At 39.4% G+C, this 24237-nt stretch overlaps 1 protein-coding gene across 3 annotated transcripts in view; it reads left to right on the top strand.

Annotated features, from left to right (window-relative positions):
* TPP2 (tripeptidyl peptidase 2) overlaps nucleotides 1-24237 on the top strand; it is an 87809-nt gene that overhangs the window by 36767 nt on the left and 26805 nt on the right. For all 3 annotated transcript variants that reach the window (XM_062193962.1, XM_062193961.1, XM_062193963.1), the window contains exons 12-20: nucleotides 3190-3305; nucleotides 3836-4004; nucleotides 4604-4761; nucleotides 5737-5813; nucleotides 7775-7881; nucleotides 19718-19872; nucleotides 20982-21098; nucleotides 21330-21430; nucleotides 24066-24162. In XM_062193962.1, coding sequence (XP_062049946.1) covers nucleotides 3190-3305; nucleotides 3836-4004; nucleotides 4604-4761; nucleotides 5737-5813; nucleotides 7775-7881; nucleotides 19718-19872; nucleotides 20982-21098; nucleotides 21330-21430; nucleotides 24066-24162 — 1097 coding nt within the window. The remainder of the gene's footprint in view (nucleotides 1-3189; nucleotides 3306-3835; nucleotides 4005-4603; nucleotides 4762-5736; nucleotides 5814-7774; nucleotides 7882-19717; nucleotides 19873-20981; nucleotides 21099-21329; nucleotides 21431-24065; nucleotides 24163-24237) is intronic.

Genomic DNA, 24237 nt, shown 5'->3' with positions numbered 1-24237 from the left:
AGCAGGAAGCTGGATTGGAAATAGAGTAACAGAGACTTGAACTAGGCACTGATATAGAATGTAAACCCCAAACAGTGGCTTAACCCATTACTCTACAATCCCTGCCCCTATAGTAATTTGAATGTATATTTATTCATTCAGAAAATAGGCTTATAAATTTATTGACTTTCACCTGTTAATTACTATCAAACTGTATTTTATCTAAATTAGTGAACAGAATAGTTTTCATTATTGTTAGGAGAGACAGATTTGAAACAAAATAAGTTGTTTATATTACGTGTTACAAGATGTTGAGAAGCAAAATAAGTAGAAAGTGAGGTGGAAATTTCTAGAGTGTCAAGTGGTATTAAATAAGGTGATATCAGGTTGACTAAGATGCAGGGTTAGGGTAGCCACACGGCTGTGAAGCTCCTGCCTCAGAGGTGTCACTTGGTTCAAATCTTGTCTTTGCTCTTCCACATACCCCTTCCCTGACAGTTGTAGCTGTCCGCTTGCACATTGCATCTTCCCCTTGTGCTCCATCTACACTGGTGCCAGAGAGCTACCAAAACAAGGCACTTACTTAAAAACCACTATTGGTGCCACATCATTTGAGTGAAATCTCTTAGGATGGATTCTGCCATGACTGTCTAACCTCATTGCCAGTCCTGGTCAGCCTCACCAGATATTTCAAGGCCTCTTGTGCCTCTCTGCCCAGAAATCCTTTCTACCATTTATTGGCCTTGCAGACAAATAAGCAGTCTATAAGACCCAGCTGGGGTCGGCACTGTGGCCTAGCAGGTAAAGCTGCTGCCTGCAGCACTGGCATCCCATATGGGCACTAGTTCCAATCCAGCTTCCTGCTAATGCTCCTGGGAAATCAGCGGAATATGGCCCAAGTGCTTGGGCCCTTTTCCCACATGGGAGACCTAGAAGAACCTTCTGGTTCCTGGCTTCAGACCAGCCCAGCTCTGGCCATTGTGGCCATTTTAGGAGTGAACCAGCAGATGGAAAATCTCTCTCTCTCTCTCTCTCTCTCTCTCTCTAATTCTGCCTTTCAAATAAATAATTTTTTTGTAAAAAAAAAAAAAAAAAAAAAGGACCCAGAATTCTATCAGATGTTCTGATGCAGGGTTACTGTTTGGCATCTTGTTAAAAGTTGGTCACTCCTCATGTTGGACCTCTGTCCATAATGAGATATACCATGAGAATTAGTGGTAAAACTTGTCTTCAAACTGTACATTATACTTTGTGTATCTTTGTGGGTGCAAACTGTTGAAATCTCTACTTAGTATAGAGTTGGTCTTCTGTGTATAAAATCAATAATAACGAATCTTAGTGAAGAATGGAATGGGAGGGGGAGTAAGAGGTAGGATGGGAGTGAGGTTGGGAGAGCGAGAATGGAGGGAACCACTATATTCCTAAAAGCTATACATATGAAATTTGTATTCATTAAAAAAAACTTTCTAAAGAAAAAAAAAAGTTGGTCACTTGCTTGATTTGCTCTTAGGGCAGCATTGTGTTTCCATGTTTGTTTCTTACAATATAAGTGTTTGCATGTTTGATCAGCTCTGTAAAGGGTAAGAGTGATGATTTATAGTGCTACTGTTTTATCTCTAACAACAGTCTGTAATACAAAACTGACAAATTGTTGGATTCCATATTCATCCCATGGAAAAATAGTTCCCTGTTCTGGGACTCAGCTTTTCATAAAGTAAACCCTGCAATCCAGGTTTTAGAGATTCTTATTCAATATGTCTGTCATTAGACTTAAAGTTTTGTTTTGTTTTGTTTTGTTTTTTTGCTTATTGACATTTCCCTAGTGTTAGAACATCCAACCACTTTGAAAACCACTGCCAATAACTGTATTGTTTGATCAGCAGTGTTTTAAAGAAAATGTCATTCAAATGCCTTTAGGAATTTCCTTCACGTATTTTTTTTTTTTTTGGACAGGCAGAGTGGACAGTGAGAGAGACAGAGAGAAAGGTCTTCCTTTACTGTTGGTTCACCCTCCAATGGCCACTGCGGCCGGTGCATTGCGCTGATCCGAAGCCAGGAGCCAGTGCTTCTCCTGGTCTCCCATGCGGGTGCAGGGCCCAAGAACTTGGGCCATCCTCCACTGCCTTCCCGGGCCATAGCAGAGAGCTTGCCTGGAAGAGGGGCAACCAGGACAGAATCCGGCTCCCCAACCGGGACTAGAACCCGGTGTGCCAGCGCCGCAAGGCGGAGGATTAGCCTGTTAAGCCACGGCACTGGCCCCTTCACATATTTATGTTACCTGTTCACAGACTGCATTAATGTCACTGCATGGACACAAGGGAATTTTTATTGAATGAAGTCTGTGTGTGATGCAGGCAGTTTGAGTCAGATTGTGTAGTTAAGTTGAATAAAAATATTAAGGGGCCTGTGCTGTGGTACAGCAGGATAAGCCACCTCCTGCAGTGCTTGCATCCCAAATGGGAAACCAGTTCAAGTACCAACTGCTCCACTTCAATCCAGCTCCCTACTGATGTGCCTGGGAAAGCATCAGAAGATGATAACCCAAGTCACTGGGCCCTGCCACCCACCCAGAGTTCCTGGCTCTGCCTTCAACCTGGCCCAGCCCCAGTCTTTGCGGCCATTTGGGGAGTAAGCCAGCAGATGGAAGATTTTTGTTTCTGTGTCCCTTCTTCTATCTAACTCTGACTAAAATAAGTAAATAAATCTAAGTGTTAAAGCCTAAGTCATTAAAATCAGAGAGGCTGAGGCCAGTGCTGTGGTATAGCAGATGAAGCAGTACCAGAATCCCAAATGGACACCAGTTCAAATCACAGCTGCTCCACTTCTGATCCAGCTCCCTGCTAATCCACCTGGGAAAGCAATGGAATGGCCCAAGTGATTGGTCTTCTACACCCACATGGGAGACCCAGATGATAATCCCGGCTCCTGGCTTCAGCCTGGCCCAGTCCTGGTCATTACAGCCATTTGGGGAGTGAGCTAGCAGATGCAAGACCTCCCTCTCTGTATCTCCCTCTCTCTCTCCATAACTCTGCCTTTCAAATAAATAAAATAAATCTTGAAAAATAATCAGAATTTTTCTATATCCCTATATATTTTATAGTACTGGAATTTATTCCAGTACATATATATTCCAGCATACTGGGTATGGGCAGAGGGAGTTTGAAAAAGTGAGCTCTCTAATAACTTCTTATTTCCATTTTTAAATTTTAGGTCTGAAAGCTAATAATGTTGACTACACAGTTCATTCGGTTAGAAGAGCGCTAGAAAACACTGCAGTGAAGGCTGACAACATAGAAGTATTTGCCCAAGGACATGGTATTATTCAGGTATTGTTACCTGTATAAGTAACAGATTGTAAAGCACCATTAAAATAATATCTCAGCTAGTAGTGGCTACAACAGTGATTTTCTAGATTATCTAGATAATTCTAGATTATGTGGCTATAGAACTGTAAGCAAAAAGGACACAAAAACAAATTTTATGGTTAAGACAAATTTGGTGCACCAAGGTAGAGAAATGTAATGGATATGGAGGACATGTGAAAGTTGAAACATCAAAGCAGAAAAGTAGAGGCAAAAACTTGTCAGTTGTAGTGGCAGGTGCTTCAGTTCCTGAATTAGGTCACTTGAAAATATCATGTACAATGGAAGAAGCATCCAATGGCACTTGACTGGCATTTTGTCTAAAACTATACAGTTGTCCTTAAAGTATTGGGTAGTTTAAAATACGAGGGAAATATAAGTTTTTACTTCTACTTTGCTACACCTAAAACCCAATTGATTGGTAATTTGCAACAAAATATTTTCTTGCTTCAACCATTTATACCTATTTACATCTTTTATGTTCCTTTAATTAGGTTGATAAAGCCTATGACTACCTCATTCAGAACACATCATTTGCTAATAAATTAGGTTTCACTGTTACTGTTGGAAATAACCGTGGCATCTACCTCCGAGATCCTGTCCAGGTGGCTGCACCTTCAGATCATGGCGTTGGCATTGAACCTGTGTTTCCAGAGAATACAGGTAAGCAATAGAACTGATGATGAGCTGAGGTATTCACATTTGTAGTTTGAATGAATGGTGTTTAAGAGAAAAATGCTGATTGGGCTGATATTCTGAAGTGAAAACATGACAGCTTCTTAGAGACTTAATGGAAATTGCTAGAGCAAATAGGGGATCCCACTGCAATGGCAGTTGGGCTAGCCTCTTGATTACTGATGAAAGCAATAGAATGAACCTCCGTGGATAATCAATTACTGATAAGATACCAGATTTCTTTTGTTTCCCACTTTTACTACCTGGGTATAAGAGAGCTTTCAGTTGGAAAGGGTGAAGTAGAAGCATAAGGGCGGACTGCAGCTCAATTAAAAATGCCCATTAAAGTTTCTTATTTTAAGATCATAGCAGTGTTTGATGAGAATATGAATGGATCACAAATATTCTAAAATGTAAGGAAGATTCTGACTAACAAAGCTTTGTTTTAGATGGATGTTCATGTCAAGGGTATTTTACAACCAAAGTTGCCAGATTTCCTAGACAGAAGATAGCACTTTTTAAAATGGAAGAAAATTGGAGAAATAAAAGAAAAACTAATTTTTAATTTTTGGTCTTTTTAATGCCAGAAAATTCTGAAAAAATATCCCTTCAGCTCCATTTAGCTTTAACTTCAAATTCATCTTGGGTTCAGTGTCCCAGCCATTTGGAACTCATGAATCAATGTAGACACATAAACATACGTGTGGATCCCAGGGGCTTAAGAGAAGGATTACATTACACAGAGGTATTGACATATCTTCTTTACTCTTTTTAAAATGTTTTAAAGTTAAAAGTAAAGGATCCCAAGTGTATTTTCAGTGTATTGCTTTTTGTTGTTCAGAAACAACATTACCTTTACACTTGATAGATTTTGCAGCTCTTTCATTAAATCCGTATCCATTTGGTCAGGAACGTATTTTAAGAATATCTTGCAGGGGGAGATGTTTGACAGAGCAGTGGAGACAATATCCCATGTCAGAGTGCCTAGGCTCCTCTCCTAATTCCAGCTTCCTGCTAATGAATATGCTGAGAGACAGCAGTGATGGCTCAAGTTATTAGGTGTTCCTGCCACCCCTGTGGGAGACCTGGATTGAGTTGACGGCTCCCAGATTGGGCCTGGCCCAACCCTGTCCTTGAGGGCATTTGGAGAATGAACAAGTGGACTGGAGGTTCTTGTGTTTTTTCTCACTCCTCTATCAAATAAATAAAAATTATTTATTGTAAATATAAAAAACAGAATATGTGTGCTTATGTGAAAATGGGAATAGAAAGAAGCATAACAGCAAAGCCTTTTGAAATACCTTTCCCCCTGATTTGACTTTTGTTTAATTCTGTTAAACATAGGTTACAATAAACATTTAATGCTCAGATGAAGAAAGCATCTGTTAATCAGATAATAGTGTAGGTAAGCATAGAACAGCATAATGGTGTACCTCTGATACTAGTTTAAACTAATTTACGGTTGAGAGTAATTAAAATGCACTTATTTTGTATTTGCTGTCCCATTTCCTCGTTAATCTGAGTTAGGGATTGTTAAACGCGTATTTGGGCTTTTTGTTATTACTGATGTGACCTAGAGTCAGGAAACTGATAGCAGTTTGTGTTGAGGAATCAGCTTTAAATTTAGATTAATGTATTCTGTGACTAGGTTATACCTTATTTTCTGCTTTTGTGAAACTTTGCTTTATGAAAATTGAAACTTATTGTTCTTTTTTTCGAGGTATGTGGCTATGATATAGCATCCCCAAATGCAGGTCCTCTTTTCAGAGTTCCAATCACCGCAGTTATAGCAGCAAAGTAAGTGACAGGTTATTCACAGCTTACTGCTACATCTTTATTTTCAGTGTCTGTTTATGAAGTAGTGTCACATTACAGGATTATTAGGCCAGAACCAGGTAATGACCGGCTGTTCTAACTGCAGTTATCTGATGGTACCTAGTATCTGCCCTGTTGCTCCCACCAGGATTGCTGATCCCTTCTGTGTGCCTTCATCTTACCCAATCCCTCTGGAGGTTTGACACTATTTCTTCATTCTCCACCATCCTTTTTCATTCCTCTTGTGTCTGGATTACTGTCTCCTTCTGGTTCCTGTACTTTCTAGTCACCTGTGTATCTAGACTCTTCATTTTCCATTTTGTTCACCCTGGAACCATAATATTTCCTGACCAAAAATACATAGTGGTACCACAAAAGACCAAGTTCCTTAAAACAAAAATGATCCCATACAACTGTAGCCCCAGCCAATGCTTCTTGACATTGTGTACACCCTGTCGCACATTGTAACCAGCTCACTAATTCTGACACTAAATTTTCTAAGGATTTGTGCAGTTGGGTCCTTTGCTGGCCTAAGTGAAGGAGTCTCTTCTTTTTGCTTCATGGCACTTTTTACATGCCCCTGGAAAGACTGGATCCAGTATGGTATAATTTCTTATTTAATTTCTGCATTCCTTGAAGGCACAAGGGCTATATCTTAACACCTACTCTTATGAGTCCGATTATATAGTATGTACAAGACAAAATAAATTGTTCAGTAGATGAAGGGGAAGATTTGGATTATGAGAGTCCGTGAAAGTTCTAAATTCACAGTTTCTATTGAGTTATTTGAGTAAATACTAAGTAACATGTCTCAGCCCCTGAGAAAAATGGAGTGAATTTGAGGATATTGCATTTAAAAAGTTTAATGCACATGGAAAAATTGCATAGCAGTAGATACCTAGCCATTTATTCTCCTGAAGTCCAACAGGAATCTAGACAAGGTGATTGGATAAGACCTTAAGGAATCAGCTGATACCCTCTCCTTCAGGACTCTTGCCTGTGCTCCCTTTGAGTGAACCAAGTATTCTATTTTCCCCTGATATTTCTTGCTACTCAAAGCACAGGTGTGATCTTCAAAAAGTCCATGGAAATGTGTATTACAAAAAAACTATGCCTGGATTTCAAGATTTTTACAACAAAATAAACATCTTTTAATTTTTTTCAATGAACATTATGAGTACCCTCATATTAAATTAAATGTGTCATGTTGCTTTTTCCTCCCTACTAGATTGTATAAGGTAAAGGATCATGTATTATTCTTTGTTATATTTCTAGCTCCTAAGAACGGTGCCGTATATTTAATAGACAATGATCCAGTGTTTGTCATGGTAAAAAGAATTTCTTTCTGGAATATACTTGGTGCTTCCAAAGTGAATAGTTTTACGATTGACCTTTGTATTTATTTCTTACAAAATTACGTTCATAGTACTTTATCTTTCTTCTTTATTGTTTAATAACATTCGAGTTTGAAGCCCACAAGAGGACTTACTTAAACCAATCTTATAACTATGTATAAGACAGTGTCAGTGTCATATAACATCATTTTTCATTTTACTATCAAGGAATCACTGTGTAGTAATCCATAATCTAGTAATTAACAAAATTTGGAAATGTTGAATTCCTTTAACAGAAAGACTTAGAGCACAGGAAAGAACAGGAATTGCACACTGTTTTTTTTAAAGTAGTATATGCATAATTTATAGATTAGAAAATGGATAAGTAGGAAGAATCATCTATACTTCACTATCCAGAGATTATCTCTATTAACATATTGCAAAAATGACATATAATGCATACACTGCTTTGTAACTAGCTTATAAATCCCTGTGTTTATTTCTGATGAGCTGTTCTTTTACATTTGTTCAGCAATGAGTACCAGGGGGCTTAGTACAAATATAAAAATGTTTTTATGAAAATGTCACAATTAATAATTTTATTTTCAGAGTAAATGAATCATCACATTATGATGTAGCCTTTACAGATGTGCATTTTAAACCTGGTCAGATTCGAAGGCATTTTATTGAGGTTCCTGAAGGTGCAACATGGGCTGGTAAGTACATAAAGCCTGTCTTGACACTTGCTTTATTTGCATTTGTTTCTCTAGTTATGACTCTGTAAAGTATATGTATATACATTTTTTTCTCCTGTATTTGGCACCCTAGATTTGCTATTAGGTTCAAACTTTTTTTTTTTTTTTTAACAGGCAGAGTGGACAGTGAGAGAGAGAGACAGAGAGAAAGGTCTTCCTTTGCCGTTGGTTCACCCTCCAATGGCCGCCGCGGTTGGTGCGCTGCGGCCGGCGCATCGCGCTGATTCAATGGCAGGAACCAGGTGCTTCTCCTGGTCTCCCATGGGGTGCAGGGCCCAAGCACTTGGGCCATCCTCCACTGCACTCCCGGGCCACAGCAGAGAGCTGGTCTGGAAGAGGGGCAACAGGGACAGAATCCGGCGCCCCGACCGGGACTAGAACCCAGTGTGCCGGCGCCGCAAAGCAGAGGATTAGCCTAGTGAGCCGCGGCGCCGGCCCAAACTTTTTTTTTAAGATCTACCTATTTGTATTGACTCACTCACTACTGAGTTTAAACATGTAGCAGTTGCTTAAACCTCAAGATGCTGAATTTTTATGATTTTAGAAATAGGTTTTTTTTTTTTTTTTGACGGGCAGAGTGTACAGTGAGAGAGACAGAAAGAAAGGTCTTCCTTTGCCGTTGGTTCACCCTCCAATGGCCGCTGCGGCCAGCGCACTGCGCAGATCCGAAGCCAGGAGCCAGGTGCTTCTCCTGGTCTCCCATGCGGGTGCAGGGCCCAAGGACTTGGGCCATCCTTCACTGCACTCCCGGGCCACAGCAGAGAGCTGGACAGGAAGAAAAGCAACCGGGACAGAATCCGGCGCCCCGACCAGGACTAGAACCCGTTGTGCCAGTGCCGCAGGCGGAGGATTAGCTTATTGAGCTGCGGCGCCGGCCTAGAAATAGTTTTAATGTATGTAAATTGAAAGTGTAAAAAATTTTCCTTTAGTGTGATTGAAATTTTGAGAGTAATTGATTGCCTAAAACAATTCTACTGAGTTATGTGTTACAGTATTATGAGAGTAATTATATCATGGTTTCATGCAGAGCTTATAAGTGTAGTATATTTTTCCTTCACAGGTTATATATCTTAAACAGTTGTACAATTCAGAAGCCAGTACATGGAGGGGAGGAATGTAAACTATCATATCTAATTTACATTGATGGAAAGAAGTGAATGTAGGCTGGCAAGAAACTGCCACCCAATTTAAATTAACAGCCAATATTACAGAGTACTTCTTGGATTGGCCTTCTGCTGGACACCTTATAGAGTATTTCATCCTTTCGGAATCATAACCAATTTGATACCATTAATAATTATGGCTTACAGGCCGGCGCCGCGGCTCAAAAAGGCTAATCCTCCGCCTTGCGGCGCCGGCACACTGGGTTCTAGTCCCGGTCGGGGCACCGATCCTGTCCCGGTTGCCCCTCTTCCAGGCCAGCTCTCTGCTGTGGCCAGGGAGTGCAGTGGAGGATGGCCCAAGTGCTTGGGCCCTGCACCCCATGGGAGACCAGGAGAAGCACCTGGCTCCTGCCATCGGATCAGCGCAGTGCGCCGGACGCAGCGCGCCTACCGCGGCGGCCATTGGAGGGTGAACCAGCGGCAAAGGAAGACCTTTCTCTCTGTCTCTCTCTCACTGTCCACTCTGCCTGTCAAAATAAATAAATAAAAAAAAATAATAATTATGGCTTACATTTGACATAGGATTATAATGTTGTAAAAACAGATTTCTTTTTTTGTTTTTCCCAAAGAAACCTTTTATTTAAGGAGAACAAATTCCATAATACAACTTTAGGGAAAATAGTGATTGTTCCCACAAATTCCATAAGTACAACTTGAGGAATATAGTGATTCTTCCTACCTGCCTTCCCACACCCCTACTTCCCCCCACCTCCTCCTCCCTCTCCCAATGCCAGTCCCATTCTCCATTAAGATTCATTTTCAATTAACTTTATAGGCAAGAGACCAACTCTATACTAAGTAAAGATTTCAACAGTTTGCATACACACACACACACAAAACCATTTGAGAACAAGTTTTACAGTTAATTCTCATAATACAACTCATTGAGAACAGAGGTCCTGCATGGGAAGTAAGTGCACAGTGATTCCTGTTGTTAATTATTTACACTGTTACTTAGGTAAGACATCTATGATCACCTGTGGCTCTTGAAATTAGCTGCTAAGGTTATGGAAACCTATTAAATCCACAATCTCCATCAGTATTTAGACAAAGCCATCAGCAAAGTGGAAGTTCTCTCCTCCTTCAGAGAAAAGTAAATCCTTCTTTGATGGTCACTTCTTTCCACTGGGATCTCTCTCACAGAGACCCTTCATGTAGGACATTTTGCCACAGTGTCTTGGCTTTCCATGCCTAAAATGCTCTTATGGGCTTTTCAGCCAGACCAGAATGCCTTAAGGGCTGATTTAAAGTTATTTAAAGCAATTTTCATTCCATGAGTCTGCTATGTGGACTGCTTCCCATGTTGGAACATTCTCTCCTTTTTAATTCTATTATTGTTACCAGACGCTTGATCTTATTTATATAATCCTTTTAACGCTTAATCCTATCTATATGATCACTTTAACACTTAAGATGGCATTTTTACCACGTACCTTAATGGGATTTGTGGTCCCATGGCAAGTTTTTAAACTGTACCCTTAGAACTAAGTCCGTAGGAATGTATGCAGAACTATATAGCTTTACAGTTACAAACTTCCTCCTCCCTCTCTTATTACCACTCTTATTTTTTACTGGGATTTATTTTCAATTAATTTTATATACATGATTAACTCTGTGTTAAGAGGTCAACAAATAGTATGAAGAATAAAAAAACACCTGTTCCTTGAAAGTAAAGACAAGGATTATATCCAAGTCCTTGCTTCTCAGAGTGTCAATTTCACTTCTACAGATTTCCTTTTGGTGCTCTATTAGTTATCACAGATCAGAAAGAATATGTGGTATTTTCCTCTTTGAGACTAGCTTATTTCACAAAGTATGATGTTTTCCAGATTCATCAATTTTGTTGCAATTAACCGGATTTCTTTTTTTTTTTTCTATTGCTGTGTAGTACTCCATAGTGTACATATTCCATAATCTCTTTATCCAGTCTTCTGTTCATAGGCATTTAGGTTGATTCCATGTCTTAGTTATTCTGAATTGAGCTGCATTAAACATGGGATTGCAGATCTTTTATTTGCTGATTTCATTTCCCTTGGGTAAATTCCCAGGAGTAGGATGGCTGAGTCATATGGGAGGTCTATATTCAGGTTTCTGAGATATCTCCATACTGTCCTTCCATAGTAGTTATACCAGTTTACATTTCCTCAACCAGTGGATTAGGGTACCTTTTTCCCCACATCATCTCCAGTATTTGTTATTTGTTGATTTCTCTATGAAAGCCATACTAACTGAGGTGAGGTGAAACCTCATTGTGGATTTAATGTCCACTTCCCTGACAGCAAGAGATCCTGAACATTTTTTCTTTTTTTTTTTTTTAACTTTTATTTAATGAATATAAATTTCCAGTGTACAGCTTATGGATTACAATGGCTTCCCCCTCCCATAACTTCCCTCCCACCTGCAACCCTCCCCTCTCCCGCTCCCTCTCCCCTTCCATTTGCATCAAGATTCATTTTCATTTCTCTTTATATACAGAAGATCAATTTAGTATAAAGATTTCAACAGTTTGCACCCACACAGAAACACAAAGTGAAACATACCGTTTGAGTACTAGTTACAGCATTAAATCACAATGTACAGCACATTAAGGACAGAGATCCCACATGAGGAGCAAGTGCACAGTGGCTCCTGTTGTTGACCCAACAAATTGACACTCTAGTTTATGGCGCCAGTAACCATCCTAGGCTGTTGTCACGAGTTTCCAAGGATATGGAAGCCTTCCAAGTTTGCCGACTCTGATCATATTTAGACAAGGTCATAAAAGACAGAGTGAGGATAGTAACCAATGATCCTAAGAGTGGCATTTACCAGGTTTGAACAATTATACAGCATTAAGTGGGGAAGAGGACCATCAGTACACACAGGTTGGGAGTAGAGCCATTGGTGGTAGAGTAGAGGTTATGATTACAAAGGAATGAGGCCCAAGTGCACTAGACAGGGCCTAGAACAAAGGACAGAGTCATTATTAGAGGAGCTAAAAAAGGTGCTGTCTAAGCCACAAGTAATTTTTCTGATTGAGAGGCAAATAGAACATTTTTTCATTTGTCTGTTGCCCATTTCTTCACTGGATTGTTTGTTTTGTTGTGGAGTTTCTGATCTCTATATATTCTGATTTTTAAGCCTTTATCAGTTGCATAGCTTACAAATAATTTCTCCCATTCTGTCAGATGCTTCTTCACTTTCCTGAGTGTTTCTTTTGCAGTATGGAAGCTTCTCAATTTGATGTAATCCTATTTGTTAATTTTGGCTTTGATTGCCTTTGCCTCTGGGGTCTTTTCCAAGAACTCTTTGTCTGTGTCAGTGTCTTAAAGGGTTTCCCCAATATTCTCTACTAATTTGATGGTATCAGATTGTAGATTTAGGTCTTTAATCCATTTTGAATGGATTTTGATGTAAGGTAGGGGTCCTGCTTCATACTTCTGCATGTGGAAACCCAGTTTTCCCAGCACCATTTGTTAAAGATACTGTCCTTTCTCCGGAGATATAAGTTGATTATAGATGCTTGGATTCATTTCTGGCATTTCCATTCTGTTCTATTGGTCTATCCATCTGTTTTTGTACCAATACCAGGCTGTTTTGATTATAACTGCCTTGTAGTATGTCTTGAAGTCTAGTATTGTGATGCCTCCAGCTTTGTTTTTGTCGTATAACATTGCTTTATCTATTTCAGGTCTCCTTTGTTTCCAAATGAATTAGCATTTTTTCTAGATCTGAGAAGAGTGTCTTTGGTATTTTCATTGCTATCGCATTGAATCTGTAAATTACTTTTGAAAGAATGGACATTTTGATGATATTGATTCTTGCAATTCATGAACATGGGAGATTTTTCCATTTTTTTTCCTTTATTTCTTTTTTTAATGTTTTGTAATTCTCTTGGTTAAATTTATTCCAAGGTATTTGATTTTTTTTTTAAGCGGTTGTGAATGGGATTGATCTTAGAAGTTCTTTCTCATCCATGGCATTGTGTATACAAAGGCTGTTGATTTTTATGTATTGATTTTATATCCTCCTACTTTACCAAACTCTTCTGAGTTCTAGTATTCTCTTAGTGGAGTTCTTTGGATCCCCTAAATAAAGAATCATATCATCTGCAAATAGAAATATTTTAACTTTTTCCTTCCCAATTTGTATCCCTTTGATTTCTTTTTCTTGCCTAATGGCTCTGGCTAAAACTTCCAGAACTATATTGTATAGCAGTAGTGAGAGTGGGAATCCTTGTCTGGTTCCAGATCTGAGTGTGAATTCTTCCAGCTTTTCCCCACTCAGTAGGATGCTGACCGTAGGTTTGTCATAAACTGCCTTGCTTGTGTTGAGGAATTTCATTCTATACCCAATTTGCTTAACGTTTTCATTATGAAAGGATGTTGTATTTTATCAGATGCCTTCTCTGCATCTATTGAAATAATCATATAGTTTTTGTTCTTCAGTTTGTTAATGTGATGCATTACATTGATTGATTTGCGAATGTTGAAGCATCCCTGCATACAAGGGATAAATCCTGCTTGGTCTGGGTGAGGGATCATTCTGATATGTTGTTGGATACGATTGCCTAGAATTTTGTTGAAGATTTTTGCATCTGTGTTTATCAGGGAAATTGGTCTGTAATTCTCCTTCTCCCTTGCATCTTTTTCCAGGTTTAGGAATTAAGGTGATGCTGGCTTCATAGAAAGAATTTGCAAGGATTCCCTCCCTTTCAATTGTTTTGAATAACTTGAGAAGAATTGGAGTTAGTTCTTCTTTAAATGTCTGATAGGATTCAGCTGTGAAGCCATCTGGTCCTGGGCTTTTCTTTGTTGGAAGAGTCTTTATTACTCAATTTCTGTCTTGGTAATGGGTCTGGTTAGGTTTTCTATGTCTTCATGGCTTAATTTAAGTAGGTTGTATGTGTCCAGGAAATCTATGCATTTCTTGTAGGTTTCGCAGTTTGTTGGATTACTAGCTCTTTGTAGTGATTTCTGATGACTCTTTATTTCTGTGGTGTCTGTTGTTACATTCCCTTTTTCATCTCTGAATTTATTGATTTGGATCTTTTCCTTTTTTCGGTTGGTTGGGCCAGTGGTGTGTCAATTTTGTTTATTTTTTCAAAAAACCAGCTCTCCGTTTTGCTTTTGTATTTTTTGTTTCAATTTTGTTAATTTCTTCTCTAATTTTAATTATTTCTCTTCTACTAGTTTTGGGTTTGGTTTGCTGCTGTTTTTCTATATCCTTAAGATGCATTGATAGCTCATTTATTTGGTGCATTTCCAATTTCTTGATGTAGGCACCAGTTGCTATAAACTTTCCTCTTAACACTGTTTTTGCTGTATTATATTTTATTGTTTTCATTTGTTTCCAGAAATTTTTTGATTTCTCTTTTAATTTCATCTATGACCCATGTTCATTCAGGAGCATGTTGTTCAGTCTCCATGTGTTCACATATGTTCTGGAGATTCCTAAGTTGCCGATTTCCAGCTTCGTTGCATTGTAGTCTGAGAAGACACATGGTACAATTTTTATTTTTTTGAATTTGCTGAGACTTGCTTTATGGCCTAGTATGTGGTCAATTCTAGAGAAAGTTCCCTGCACTTTTGAGAAGAATGTGTATTCTGCAACTGTAGAATGAAAAGTTCTGTAGATATATTAAGTACATTTGGTCTATAGTGTCAGTTAACTCTGTTTCCTTGCTGATTTTCTGTATGGTTGGATCTGTCCATTGCTGAAAGTGGGGTAGTGAAATCTCCCATTTCTATTGTATTTGAGTCTATGTCTCCATTTAGATCCCTTAACATTTCTTTTAAATAGCCAGGTACCCTGTAATTAGTTGGGTGCATATACATTTATAAATATTACATCTTCTTGTTGAATTGATCCTTTAATCATTACATAGTACCCTTCTTTATCTCTTTTAACAGTTTTTGTGTTAAAGTCTATTTTGTCTAAGTTAGGATGGCTAACCAGCTCTTTTTTGGTTTCTGTTAGCATGGAGTATCTTTTTCCATTTTTCACTTTCAGTCTGCCTGCATCTTTTTGGTGAGATGTGTTTCTTTTAAGTAGCAAATAGATAAGTCTTTTTTTTTTAATCCATTCAGCCAGTATGTGTCTTTTAACTGGAGAATTAAGGCCTTTTACATTCAAGGTAACTATAGATAAGTAATGACTTTGCCTTCCCATTTTTCTATAAAGATTCCTATTTTTCTTACTTTGGATTTCCTTAGTACTTCTACTGGGATATTTTCTTCCTTTACCTTCTTTCCTAGTGATGACCATGTTTCTTTGTTTCTGTGTGCAGCACATCCTTAAACATCTTCTGCAGTGCTGGATGGGTAGTGACATTTTCTTTCAGTTTCTGTTTGTCATGGAAGGTCTTTATTTCACCACCCTTCATAAATGAGAGCTTTGCAGGGTATAGTACTCTAGGTTGACAGTTCTTTTCTGTTAAGACTTGGAATATATCTCATCCTTCTCTCCTAGTCTGTAGGGTTTCTGATGAGAAGTCTGCTGTGAGTCTAATTGGAGATTCTCTGAAAGTAATCTGTCGTTTCTCTTGTGTACATTTTGGAATCTTTATTTTTTTCTGTGAATAGTTTGATTACAATGTCTCATTGTGAAAGTCTTTCCTAGTCATGTCTATTAGGAGTTCTGTGTGCTTCCTGTACGTGGGTGTCCCTTTCTTTCTCCAAATTAGGGAAATTTTCTGTCATTATTTCACTAAAAAGACCTTCTAATCCTTTCTCTCTTTCCACACCTTCTAGAACTCCTAGAACCCATACGTTGGGTCGTTTGATAGTAGCCTGTAGATTACCAATAGGTTTTTTCAGTTTTCTAATTTCTTTTCCTTGTGTTTGGTCTGATTGTATGATTACCTGTGCTTTTTCTTATACGTCAAATATTCATTCTTCTGCTTCACTGATTCTGTTGTTAAGGCTTTCCACTGCATTTTTATTTGTCTATTGAATTCTTCATTTCTAAGATATCATTTTGATTTCTCTAAGATCTCAATTTTGTGGGAGAAATCTTTCATGTCATGCATGCATTTCATTAGTTCGTACATTTTCTTCTGATTACGTCTAAGTAATCCTATGATCAGTTTTTTGAATTCCTTTTCTGGCATTTCTTCAAACTCATCATCTTAACAATCTAATATTGAAGTGTGTTCTTTTGGGGACATCATGTTGTCTTCCTTATTCTTGTTTCTTCAATTCTTGTGTTTTTAATTCAGCATTTGTGGAGATATTTATTAGTTTCTTATTTGTTTTTGCACTGTGGTGGCCTTTATCTCTGTACAATTCCTCTGTAGATTAGTGGAGTGTCTGCTTTCAGTGAGTACCTAGAGGTATGTGGTGGGTGTGGCCAGGAAGCTCTGTTCAGTTCTCCAGGGTGAATGGCATGTCTGAGGTGACACACCCAGGGTTGGCCTGATAAATCTCCTGTGTTTTTTGTTTGTTTCTTTCTTTGTTTTGTTTTTTATCAGAGAGGAGATTTGTTCTTATCTGTTGGTGTAGACTCAGCTGAGCTCCTCTCCACAAAGGAGACCAGTGCCTGGGTGCTAGCCCCAGTGGGTAATTATTTGTCCACTGTGCCACAAGGGCCACATAGAGGATCTGTGCAGTCCTCAGTGTAAGCTCAGATTCCCCAGCAGTGCCCCTTACCAGGTAAACAGGGAGCCCTGAGCTTGTGGAGCCTCCTACAGTGACTGCCCAAAGTCCCAGCCACACCCTGAGTCTTCCCACTCAGCCTCAGTGTTTTCACAGTCCCAGCACACAAGCCTCCAACAGTCACAAGCACCCAGCCGCCTGTCTTATTCTCCCCACCAGACTCAGGAGTCTCCACTTGGCTGGTTGCTGGGTGTGGACACAAGCTGGTGCAGCTGTTATGTATGTCCAAAATGGCACCTTGTCTCTCTCAGTTTGTTACAGGTTGCAGTTGCAGAGTGATTGGGGAGGGAGAAGATGTGCCCCTGCTTTGTGTTTTCTCCTCTAGTTTGGCAGTTACACTTTGCCCCATGGGCTCCAAGCCAGATCCCCTCTAGGCTCTTGGGCCGCTTTTCTGCCAGTGGCTTGGGCTGCTGCAGTCTGATCCCACCTCCCTCTCCAAGGCTATTGTGGAGGCTGTCAGCTGCTGGGGTCCTTAGTTGTGCATGTCCATGCCCTCCAGTAGGTCCACTGTGGCGCTCCAATTTGCTTACTGTTTCCTCTGCTATTTTCTCCCTAACTCTTGCCTGAGACTACACTCCCTACTTTTGCAAAACCATCTTCTCCTAGACTAGAGCAGCAAGCTCCCTCCCTGCTCCGCCATCTGAATCCTTTCCCAAAACAGATATATTTCGTCTGAGGGATATCAGAGGAAATGCAAGATTTCCCTTGTTACATGTAATTGTGTAAGGGCAAAATAATAAATAGCAAAACCTAGGAATTAAAGCAACAAACTGAACAGATCCACTACAGTCTGTTAATTGCATACTTGGTAACAGTGGAACTGTTGCAGTATCTGTATCCTTTTGAGGATAATCAGGAGTTACACTGGACTCATTCTTTAAATATCCTTTTAAGAATCAACCTTTTCAAAGAACTAACAAGATGAGCTACTTAGAGAAGGACTCTGCCGGAGACCTTTTCTTCTAGATGAGGGTCTTGGGAACATCTGGTCCAAACCCCCGACTAACTCTGTGGTTGAGAACCTGGGCCAGGCAGACTGCTTGGAGTAAGAAAAGCACAGGCTTTGGAGACTGTCAAGGCTGGGTTCAGATCCAGACTCTGCCATACACTAACAGTTCACTGGGACAGGTTTGTTACTTTTTGTTTATTAAATATTTATTTTTATCTGAACAGCAGTTACAGAGACGGGGGCAGAGGGCAGAGGCAGTGAGAGGTCTTCCATCCACTGGTTCACTCCCCAAATGGCTGCAACAGCCTAGCTTAAACCAATCCAATGCCAGGACCCAGAAGATCTCCCACACAGGTGCAGGGGCCCAAGGACTTGGACCGTCTTCCATTGGTTTCTCAGGAACATTAGCAGGAGTTGGATAGGAAGTAGAATAACCAGAACTCAAGCCTCCATATGGGATGCCAGCATTGCAGGTGGCAGCTTTACCCACTGCGCCACAACACTGGCCCCAATTCTCTGAACTTTCTGTTTCAGCTAAAATGTTGTTTGCTGTAAGTATTGGATTGTTAGTGTTGAGATTACATTCATTCACTTGACACTTCTTCAGGAGGGTGGAATCAGAGGTGTTGAACAGCTGTGGGGTACCATTCACACAAGCACCCTGGAATTGTAGAATTCAAAGATCTGTTAAAACGTGCACTAATATTAAAGAGGAAAGTCAGTGTTCACTTAATATTGAATTTGTTATTTGGTGGTAAATGTCAGTAATTACTTATAATGTCCTAATTATGATTTGTTTAGGTTGTTATTGAAGATAGTTATACATATAAATAAATTTATGAAATTAGAATAAAAATAGTTCACTTAACAGTCTTAGATTAGAAATGTACTACAGGGGAGGGGTTTGACTGAGCAGTTACGATGCTGCCTGGGACATGCACATCCCACATGAGAGTTCCTGGGTTTGAATCCCAGCTCCACTTCAGATTCTTGCTTCCTTTCCTACTTAGGCTTCCCTGGGAGGCAGAAGGTGAGCACTTGTGCTTCTGCCACCCACCTGGGAGACGCAGATAAAGTCAGGTCTGGCTGTTGTAAGCATTTGGGCAATAAACAGCTCTCCCTCTCCCTCTCCCTCTCCCTCTCCCTCTCCCTCTCCCTCTCTCGCTCTCTCGCTCTCTCACTCTCTCTCTCTGTTGTGTGTGTCTGTCTCTCTCTGCCTGCCTCTCTCTCTCTCTCTCTCTTTCCCTTCCCATCCCTCTGGGGGGGGGGGGCGGGGAGTGGAGAGTGGGAGGGAGGTGCCTTTCAAGTAAATAAATCAAATGTTAAAATCAGCAAGAAATGCACTACAGATGATGTCTATTTCAGATATTTAGAAATGTCATCATAACAGATATGTATGTTCTAAGCAACTGATTAGGTTTTGAGAGCTCCATGCCTCCTCGTCCCTGAGAACCAGAGAGCTGAGGTATGCTTCAGTTCCCTTGAATTAGAACATAAGGTACTTTTTAGATAAGCTATTACATTTGTTTCACCATGATTTTGGCTTAGCTCCAAACTGTGCCTCAAAGTGAAGCTAAGTATTTTCTAATGGTCATACTTTATAGAAACAAGCAGGACACAAATAGACTGGAGGGAGAGGTTAGGAAGAATTGTAAGTTATTAGAATTTGGGTGTAATAAGAAACAGAGGTTTCCAAAATTGAAATCCTCTTCCTTTTATCAGGTGTTAATTTTCAGATAAAATAGGAGGAAGCTCAGAGGGATTTTTAAAGGTACCTATGAGAATAACTTTTTGTACATCTGTGGACAGCTTGCTGTTTCCTTATGTTTGCAGCATGATTGTTTACTTGAATACCAGTTTATTTATTTAATATGGAAAATATTCTATCCTGCCAGCCTTACTAATATTGTCATTCTTTGTTTTTAAGAAAATATACAGATTTTATTTGTAATATTTCTTTCGCTAAACAAGTAGGCCATTTTAAAACTTCTTTATATACATTTTAAGTCTTAATCATTTTAAAGCTTTCTTTTCTTTCCTTCTCTTTGTAGAAGTGACAGTGTGTTCATGTTCTTCGGAGGTGTCAGCCAAGTTTGTTCTTCATGCTGTACAGCTTGTGAAGCAAAGAGCATATCGAAGTCATGAGTTCTATAAGTTCTGTTCCCTTCCAGAGAAAGGGACACTCACTGAAGCTTTTCCTGTCCTAGTAAGTTTGAACAGTTTGGAATCATAAACAGTTTCTTTTGCTTTTTGGTATGGGTCAACACTGATTAAATCTGATGTTAGACGTTGTATTTAGAGGACATTGCAACTTTACATTTTGTTATTGTTAAATAAATGAAGTAGAAAGATAAATCTAATTAACATACTTGAAAGCAAGTCTGATGTTAATATTTGTGTCTTTTTAACTCTTGAATAATTTAGTCAAAGAGAAGTGCTAGTTGATAGATTCTGACACCCTGTGACTGATCTAGATTGTTGCCTTCGGATATTTCCTTATTTAAGAGTTTTCTGCATCTCACATAAGTTCATTTGTTAATGCCCTTTTGTTGAAAATCCATGAGGTTAATTCAGTTTATAGGTGAAACTGCTACTGCTTCATGTTTAAGTTTTCCTGAATAATGGCAGATTGCCATCCACTCATACCTTCACAGTTGGAAATGATGACTAGTGCATCCTCCATAGAAAAGGAGTATGCTGATGTCTTCTGTTAAACTCCTACTTTGTGTTTTCAGTTGCTCCCATAGCTACTAGTTAGTTTCATTTGTGTTCTGGATGTCAGTCTCACATAGTTCTTAAACTTCTTCATGTGCTAATTACTAGAAAACTTGATTTAAAACTCAGTGCCAGGAGTAGTTTTTCTTTATTTATTGTTGTACTTTTCAGTAAGAAGGAAGACTAAGTGAACATTACTTCATTACCCAAGAAGCAGCCGTGGCTGTTGAATATGCCTTACAGAGTCATCCTTTCTCTTGTCATTATTCTCAGTTGTTTTTCTTTTGGTCCTAGTTTTTTATTCCACTTTGTTTTCCCACTGTATTTTATTATGTGTGCTTTTAAAAGCTGCCTTGCATCTCTTCTGACCAGAATTGCAGAATTCTGTATAAATGACAGTGTATGTTAATGCCAGCACTCTGTCTATACAAGCATGGCTAGTCTGTCTATTATCCTTGCTGGTAGAAGTTCTTTGAGTTTTATTGCTTTAAAATAGGAAAAGTTTGAAAGTACAGGATGCTTCTGAAATAGCTAATATCTTACATTCTGAAATTTGAGCAAAATTGAGATTTTTGTACTATGATTTACTTCTATTTGTAGGGTGGAAAAGCAATTGAATTCTGCATTGCTCGTTGGTGGGCAAGTCTCAGTGATGTCAATATCGATTATACCATTTCTTTCCATGGGATAGTGTGTACTGCTCCTCAGTTAAACATTGTAAGTCCTACAACATTTCCATCATTTTGAATGTCAATTATTTGTATTATTGAAAAATTATTTCATTGGTTATATTTAAACTTTAGTAGATAAATTTTCACTGCTTCTGAAAAATAATAGTAACCTTTATTCATGGATACTTACACACTTTATACTATATACTTTTATTTTTTAAGTACAAATTATTTTCAGTAAAATATGGGGCATTAATTTGATACATATTCTTTGTAGCATGCATCGGAAGGAATCAACCGTTTTGATGTTCAGTCCTCCTTGAAATATGAAGATCTGGCTCCTTGTATAACTTTGAAGAGCTGGGTCCAAACATTACGGTATGACTCAGATATGTTGTTGGGGACAGATCTTGTACTCTTTAGAAAGAGTCATTTTTTTACCTTTGTTTTTTAATGTTTATTATTTTTATCTACTTGGAAAAAGCAAGAGAGAGTGAGATCTCCCATCCACTGCTTCACTCCTTAAATGCCCACAATAGCTAGGACTGGGCCAGACCCAGAAACTACAAGCATGTCTCCTGCATAGTCATCAGGGACCCAGGCACCTGATTCATCATCTGCTGCCTCCCAGGATCCATTACCAGGAAGCTAGATCTGAAGTGGAGTAGTGGGGACTGGAACCAGCAGCACTCTGGTATGGGATGCGGTAATCCCAAGTGGCCAGTTAACCCACTGCATGACAGTGCCCATCCAGAGTCATTGTTTGAATCCATCTGAGTACTGGAGATAAAAATTCATTACTTCTTGCCTGGGAATCCTCACTTTGTCTTAAGATGAAGCCCCAGCAACAGCTTCCAGCCTCACTGTCCCTCTTGACTGGCAGCATTAAGAATGGCAAATAGAGGCTGGCGCTGCGGCTCAATAGGCTAATCCTCCGCCTAGCGGCGCCAGCACACCAGGTTCTAGTCCCGGTCGGGGCGCCGGATTCTGTCCCTGTTGCCCCTCTTCCAGGCCAGCTCTCTGCTGTGGCCAGGGAGTGCAGTGGAGGATGGCCCAAGTCCTTGGGCCCTGCACCCCATGGGAGACCAGGAGAAGCACCTGGCTCCTGTCTTCGGATCAGCGCAGTGCACCGGCCGTGGCAGCCATTGGAGGGTGAATGGCAAAGAAGGACCTTTCTCTCTGTCTCTCTCTCACTGTCCACTCTGCCTGTCAAAAAAAAAAAAAAAAAGAATGGCAAATAGGTGATCCCAGTTATGAGTGATTAGGATCAGTGGGCATTAACCTTTTTATTTTTTGCTATAAAGTAATAAGTTAGCATTCTGTCTGATATTATTATGTGAATCCTTACCTGATCATTTTCAGAAATTGCAGTACTGGAAAGTTTCTTGAATGGTAGAAATTTAAGCAGTTAAATATTTTTGCCATAACAGCTTCTCTATGAAAGCAGGGCCAAGACCTGTGCTCACATATTCACTACATTATAAAAGATACATGGTTTTTGTAATTTGACTGTAATTTACATCAACAAGAAGCCAAGTACTAAATGCATTAAGATAACCAATTGGAGGCAGGTGTTTTGTTGCAGTGGGTTAAGCTGCCCCTTGAGATGCCCACATCCCTTATGGAGGTTCTGGTTCAAGTCCCAGCTACTCTACATCCACTCTGGCTTCCTAATGCATCTTGGCAGGCTGAAGATGGCTCAAGTGCCTGGGCTCCTGCTGCCCGTGTTTGAGACCAGGGTACAGTTCCAGGTTCCTGGTTTGGGACTGGCCTTTCTCTAGCTGTTACGGGCATTTGAAGAGTCAAGCAGCAAATGAGAGACTCTCTCTCTCCCTCTTTCCTTCCTTCCCTCCCACCCCCTTTTTCTCTTCATGTGTGTGCATGTGCTTGTGTCACTCTGCCTTTCAAGTAGATAAAAATAAATATAACTTTCTTTTAGGGAGATAACCAATTAGAGAAGGTAGTGAGCGATATGGTAATGTCTAGATACACGACCTCCTAGAATTATGAGTAAAATTAAAACTTTCAACTTTTGAAGATAAAATAAATTGTGTCATCATCCTGCCCTAAATTTCAACAATTGGAAGTAAATTTAAAGGAGTAGATTATTATATTTTACTGACATTATTAACTATGTTAAAAAATTTACTTTCCCAATCTCAGTACTTTCCTCTGTAAAATCTGTACCTTAATAGCTTATTTCAGAGAGTACTAAAAAGATAAAGTATCCTGGGTCAGGATGAGGGCTTGGTGTAGTCCTTGGAATGTGGGGAGCAGTAGCTGGCCTGGTGAAGTCCATGATGTGCCCACACAGCACTGTTGGTGGTATGCACGGCAGGATACAAATCAGAACCTGTTTTCTAGCACTGTCAGTATTATTATCCTACTGTTGGGATTTGGTTGTGTTAAGAACTGTTTGCAGGGCCAGTGCTATGCTGTAACTGGTTAAAGCCCCGGCCTGTAGCATATTCCATATGGGTACCAGTTTGGGTCCCAGCTGCTCCGCTTCTGACCCAGCTCCCTTCTAACACACCTGAGAAAGCAACAGAGAATGGCCCAAATCCTTGGGCCCCTTCACCCAGATGGGAGACCTGGAAGAAGCTCCTGGCTCCTGGCTTCAGATCTACTCAGCTCCAGCTATTGTGGCCATTTGGAGAGTGAACTAGCAGATGGACGACCTCCCTCTCTCTGTCTGTCTCTACTTCTCTCTGTAACTCTGTCTTTCAGATAAATAAATCTTAAACAAAAAATAAAAAAAGCTGTTTGCAACATTTGAAAATGCTTTTATTGTGGAAATATTTCCTTTGTCATATTTATTGCAAAATTTAACTATATATGTTGGTACGATTTTTTCAAAAAATTATACAAGTTAATGATTAAATCTAAGAAGGACAGTTTTCAGGAATATTAATCTATCTCTTTTTGCAATATGTTATATAAATTTTCTTGCCTATAATTTTGTCTCATTAAATAAACTCTAGAAGCAAATCAGTTTTTAATTGCCTCATTACAGCCCAGTGAGTGCAAAAACAAAGCCCTTAGGATCAAGAGATGTTTTGCCAAATAATCGCCAACTTTATGAGATGATTCTGACATACAACTTTCATCAAGTAAGTGCCTAGTAAAGTATACTCTTACCTATATAGTGTTTTGTTTATGAATAATAAAATCACAAGTGGAAGGAC

Source organism: Lepus europaeus, chromosome 6 (genome assembly GCF_033115175.1).
Source record: "Lepus europaeus isolate LE1 chromosome 6, mLepTim1.pri, whole genome shotgun sequence".
NCBI classification, from domain to species: domain Eukaryota; kingdom Metazoa; phylum Chordata; class Mammalia; order Lagomorpha; family Leporidae; genus Lepus; species Lepus europaeus.
This window is presented reverse-complemented; position numbering and strand designations above follow the sequence as displayed.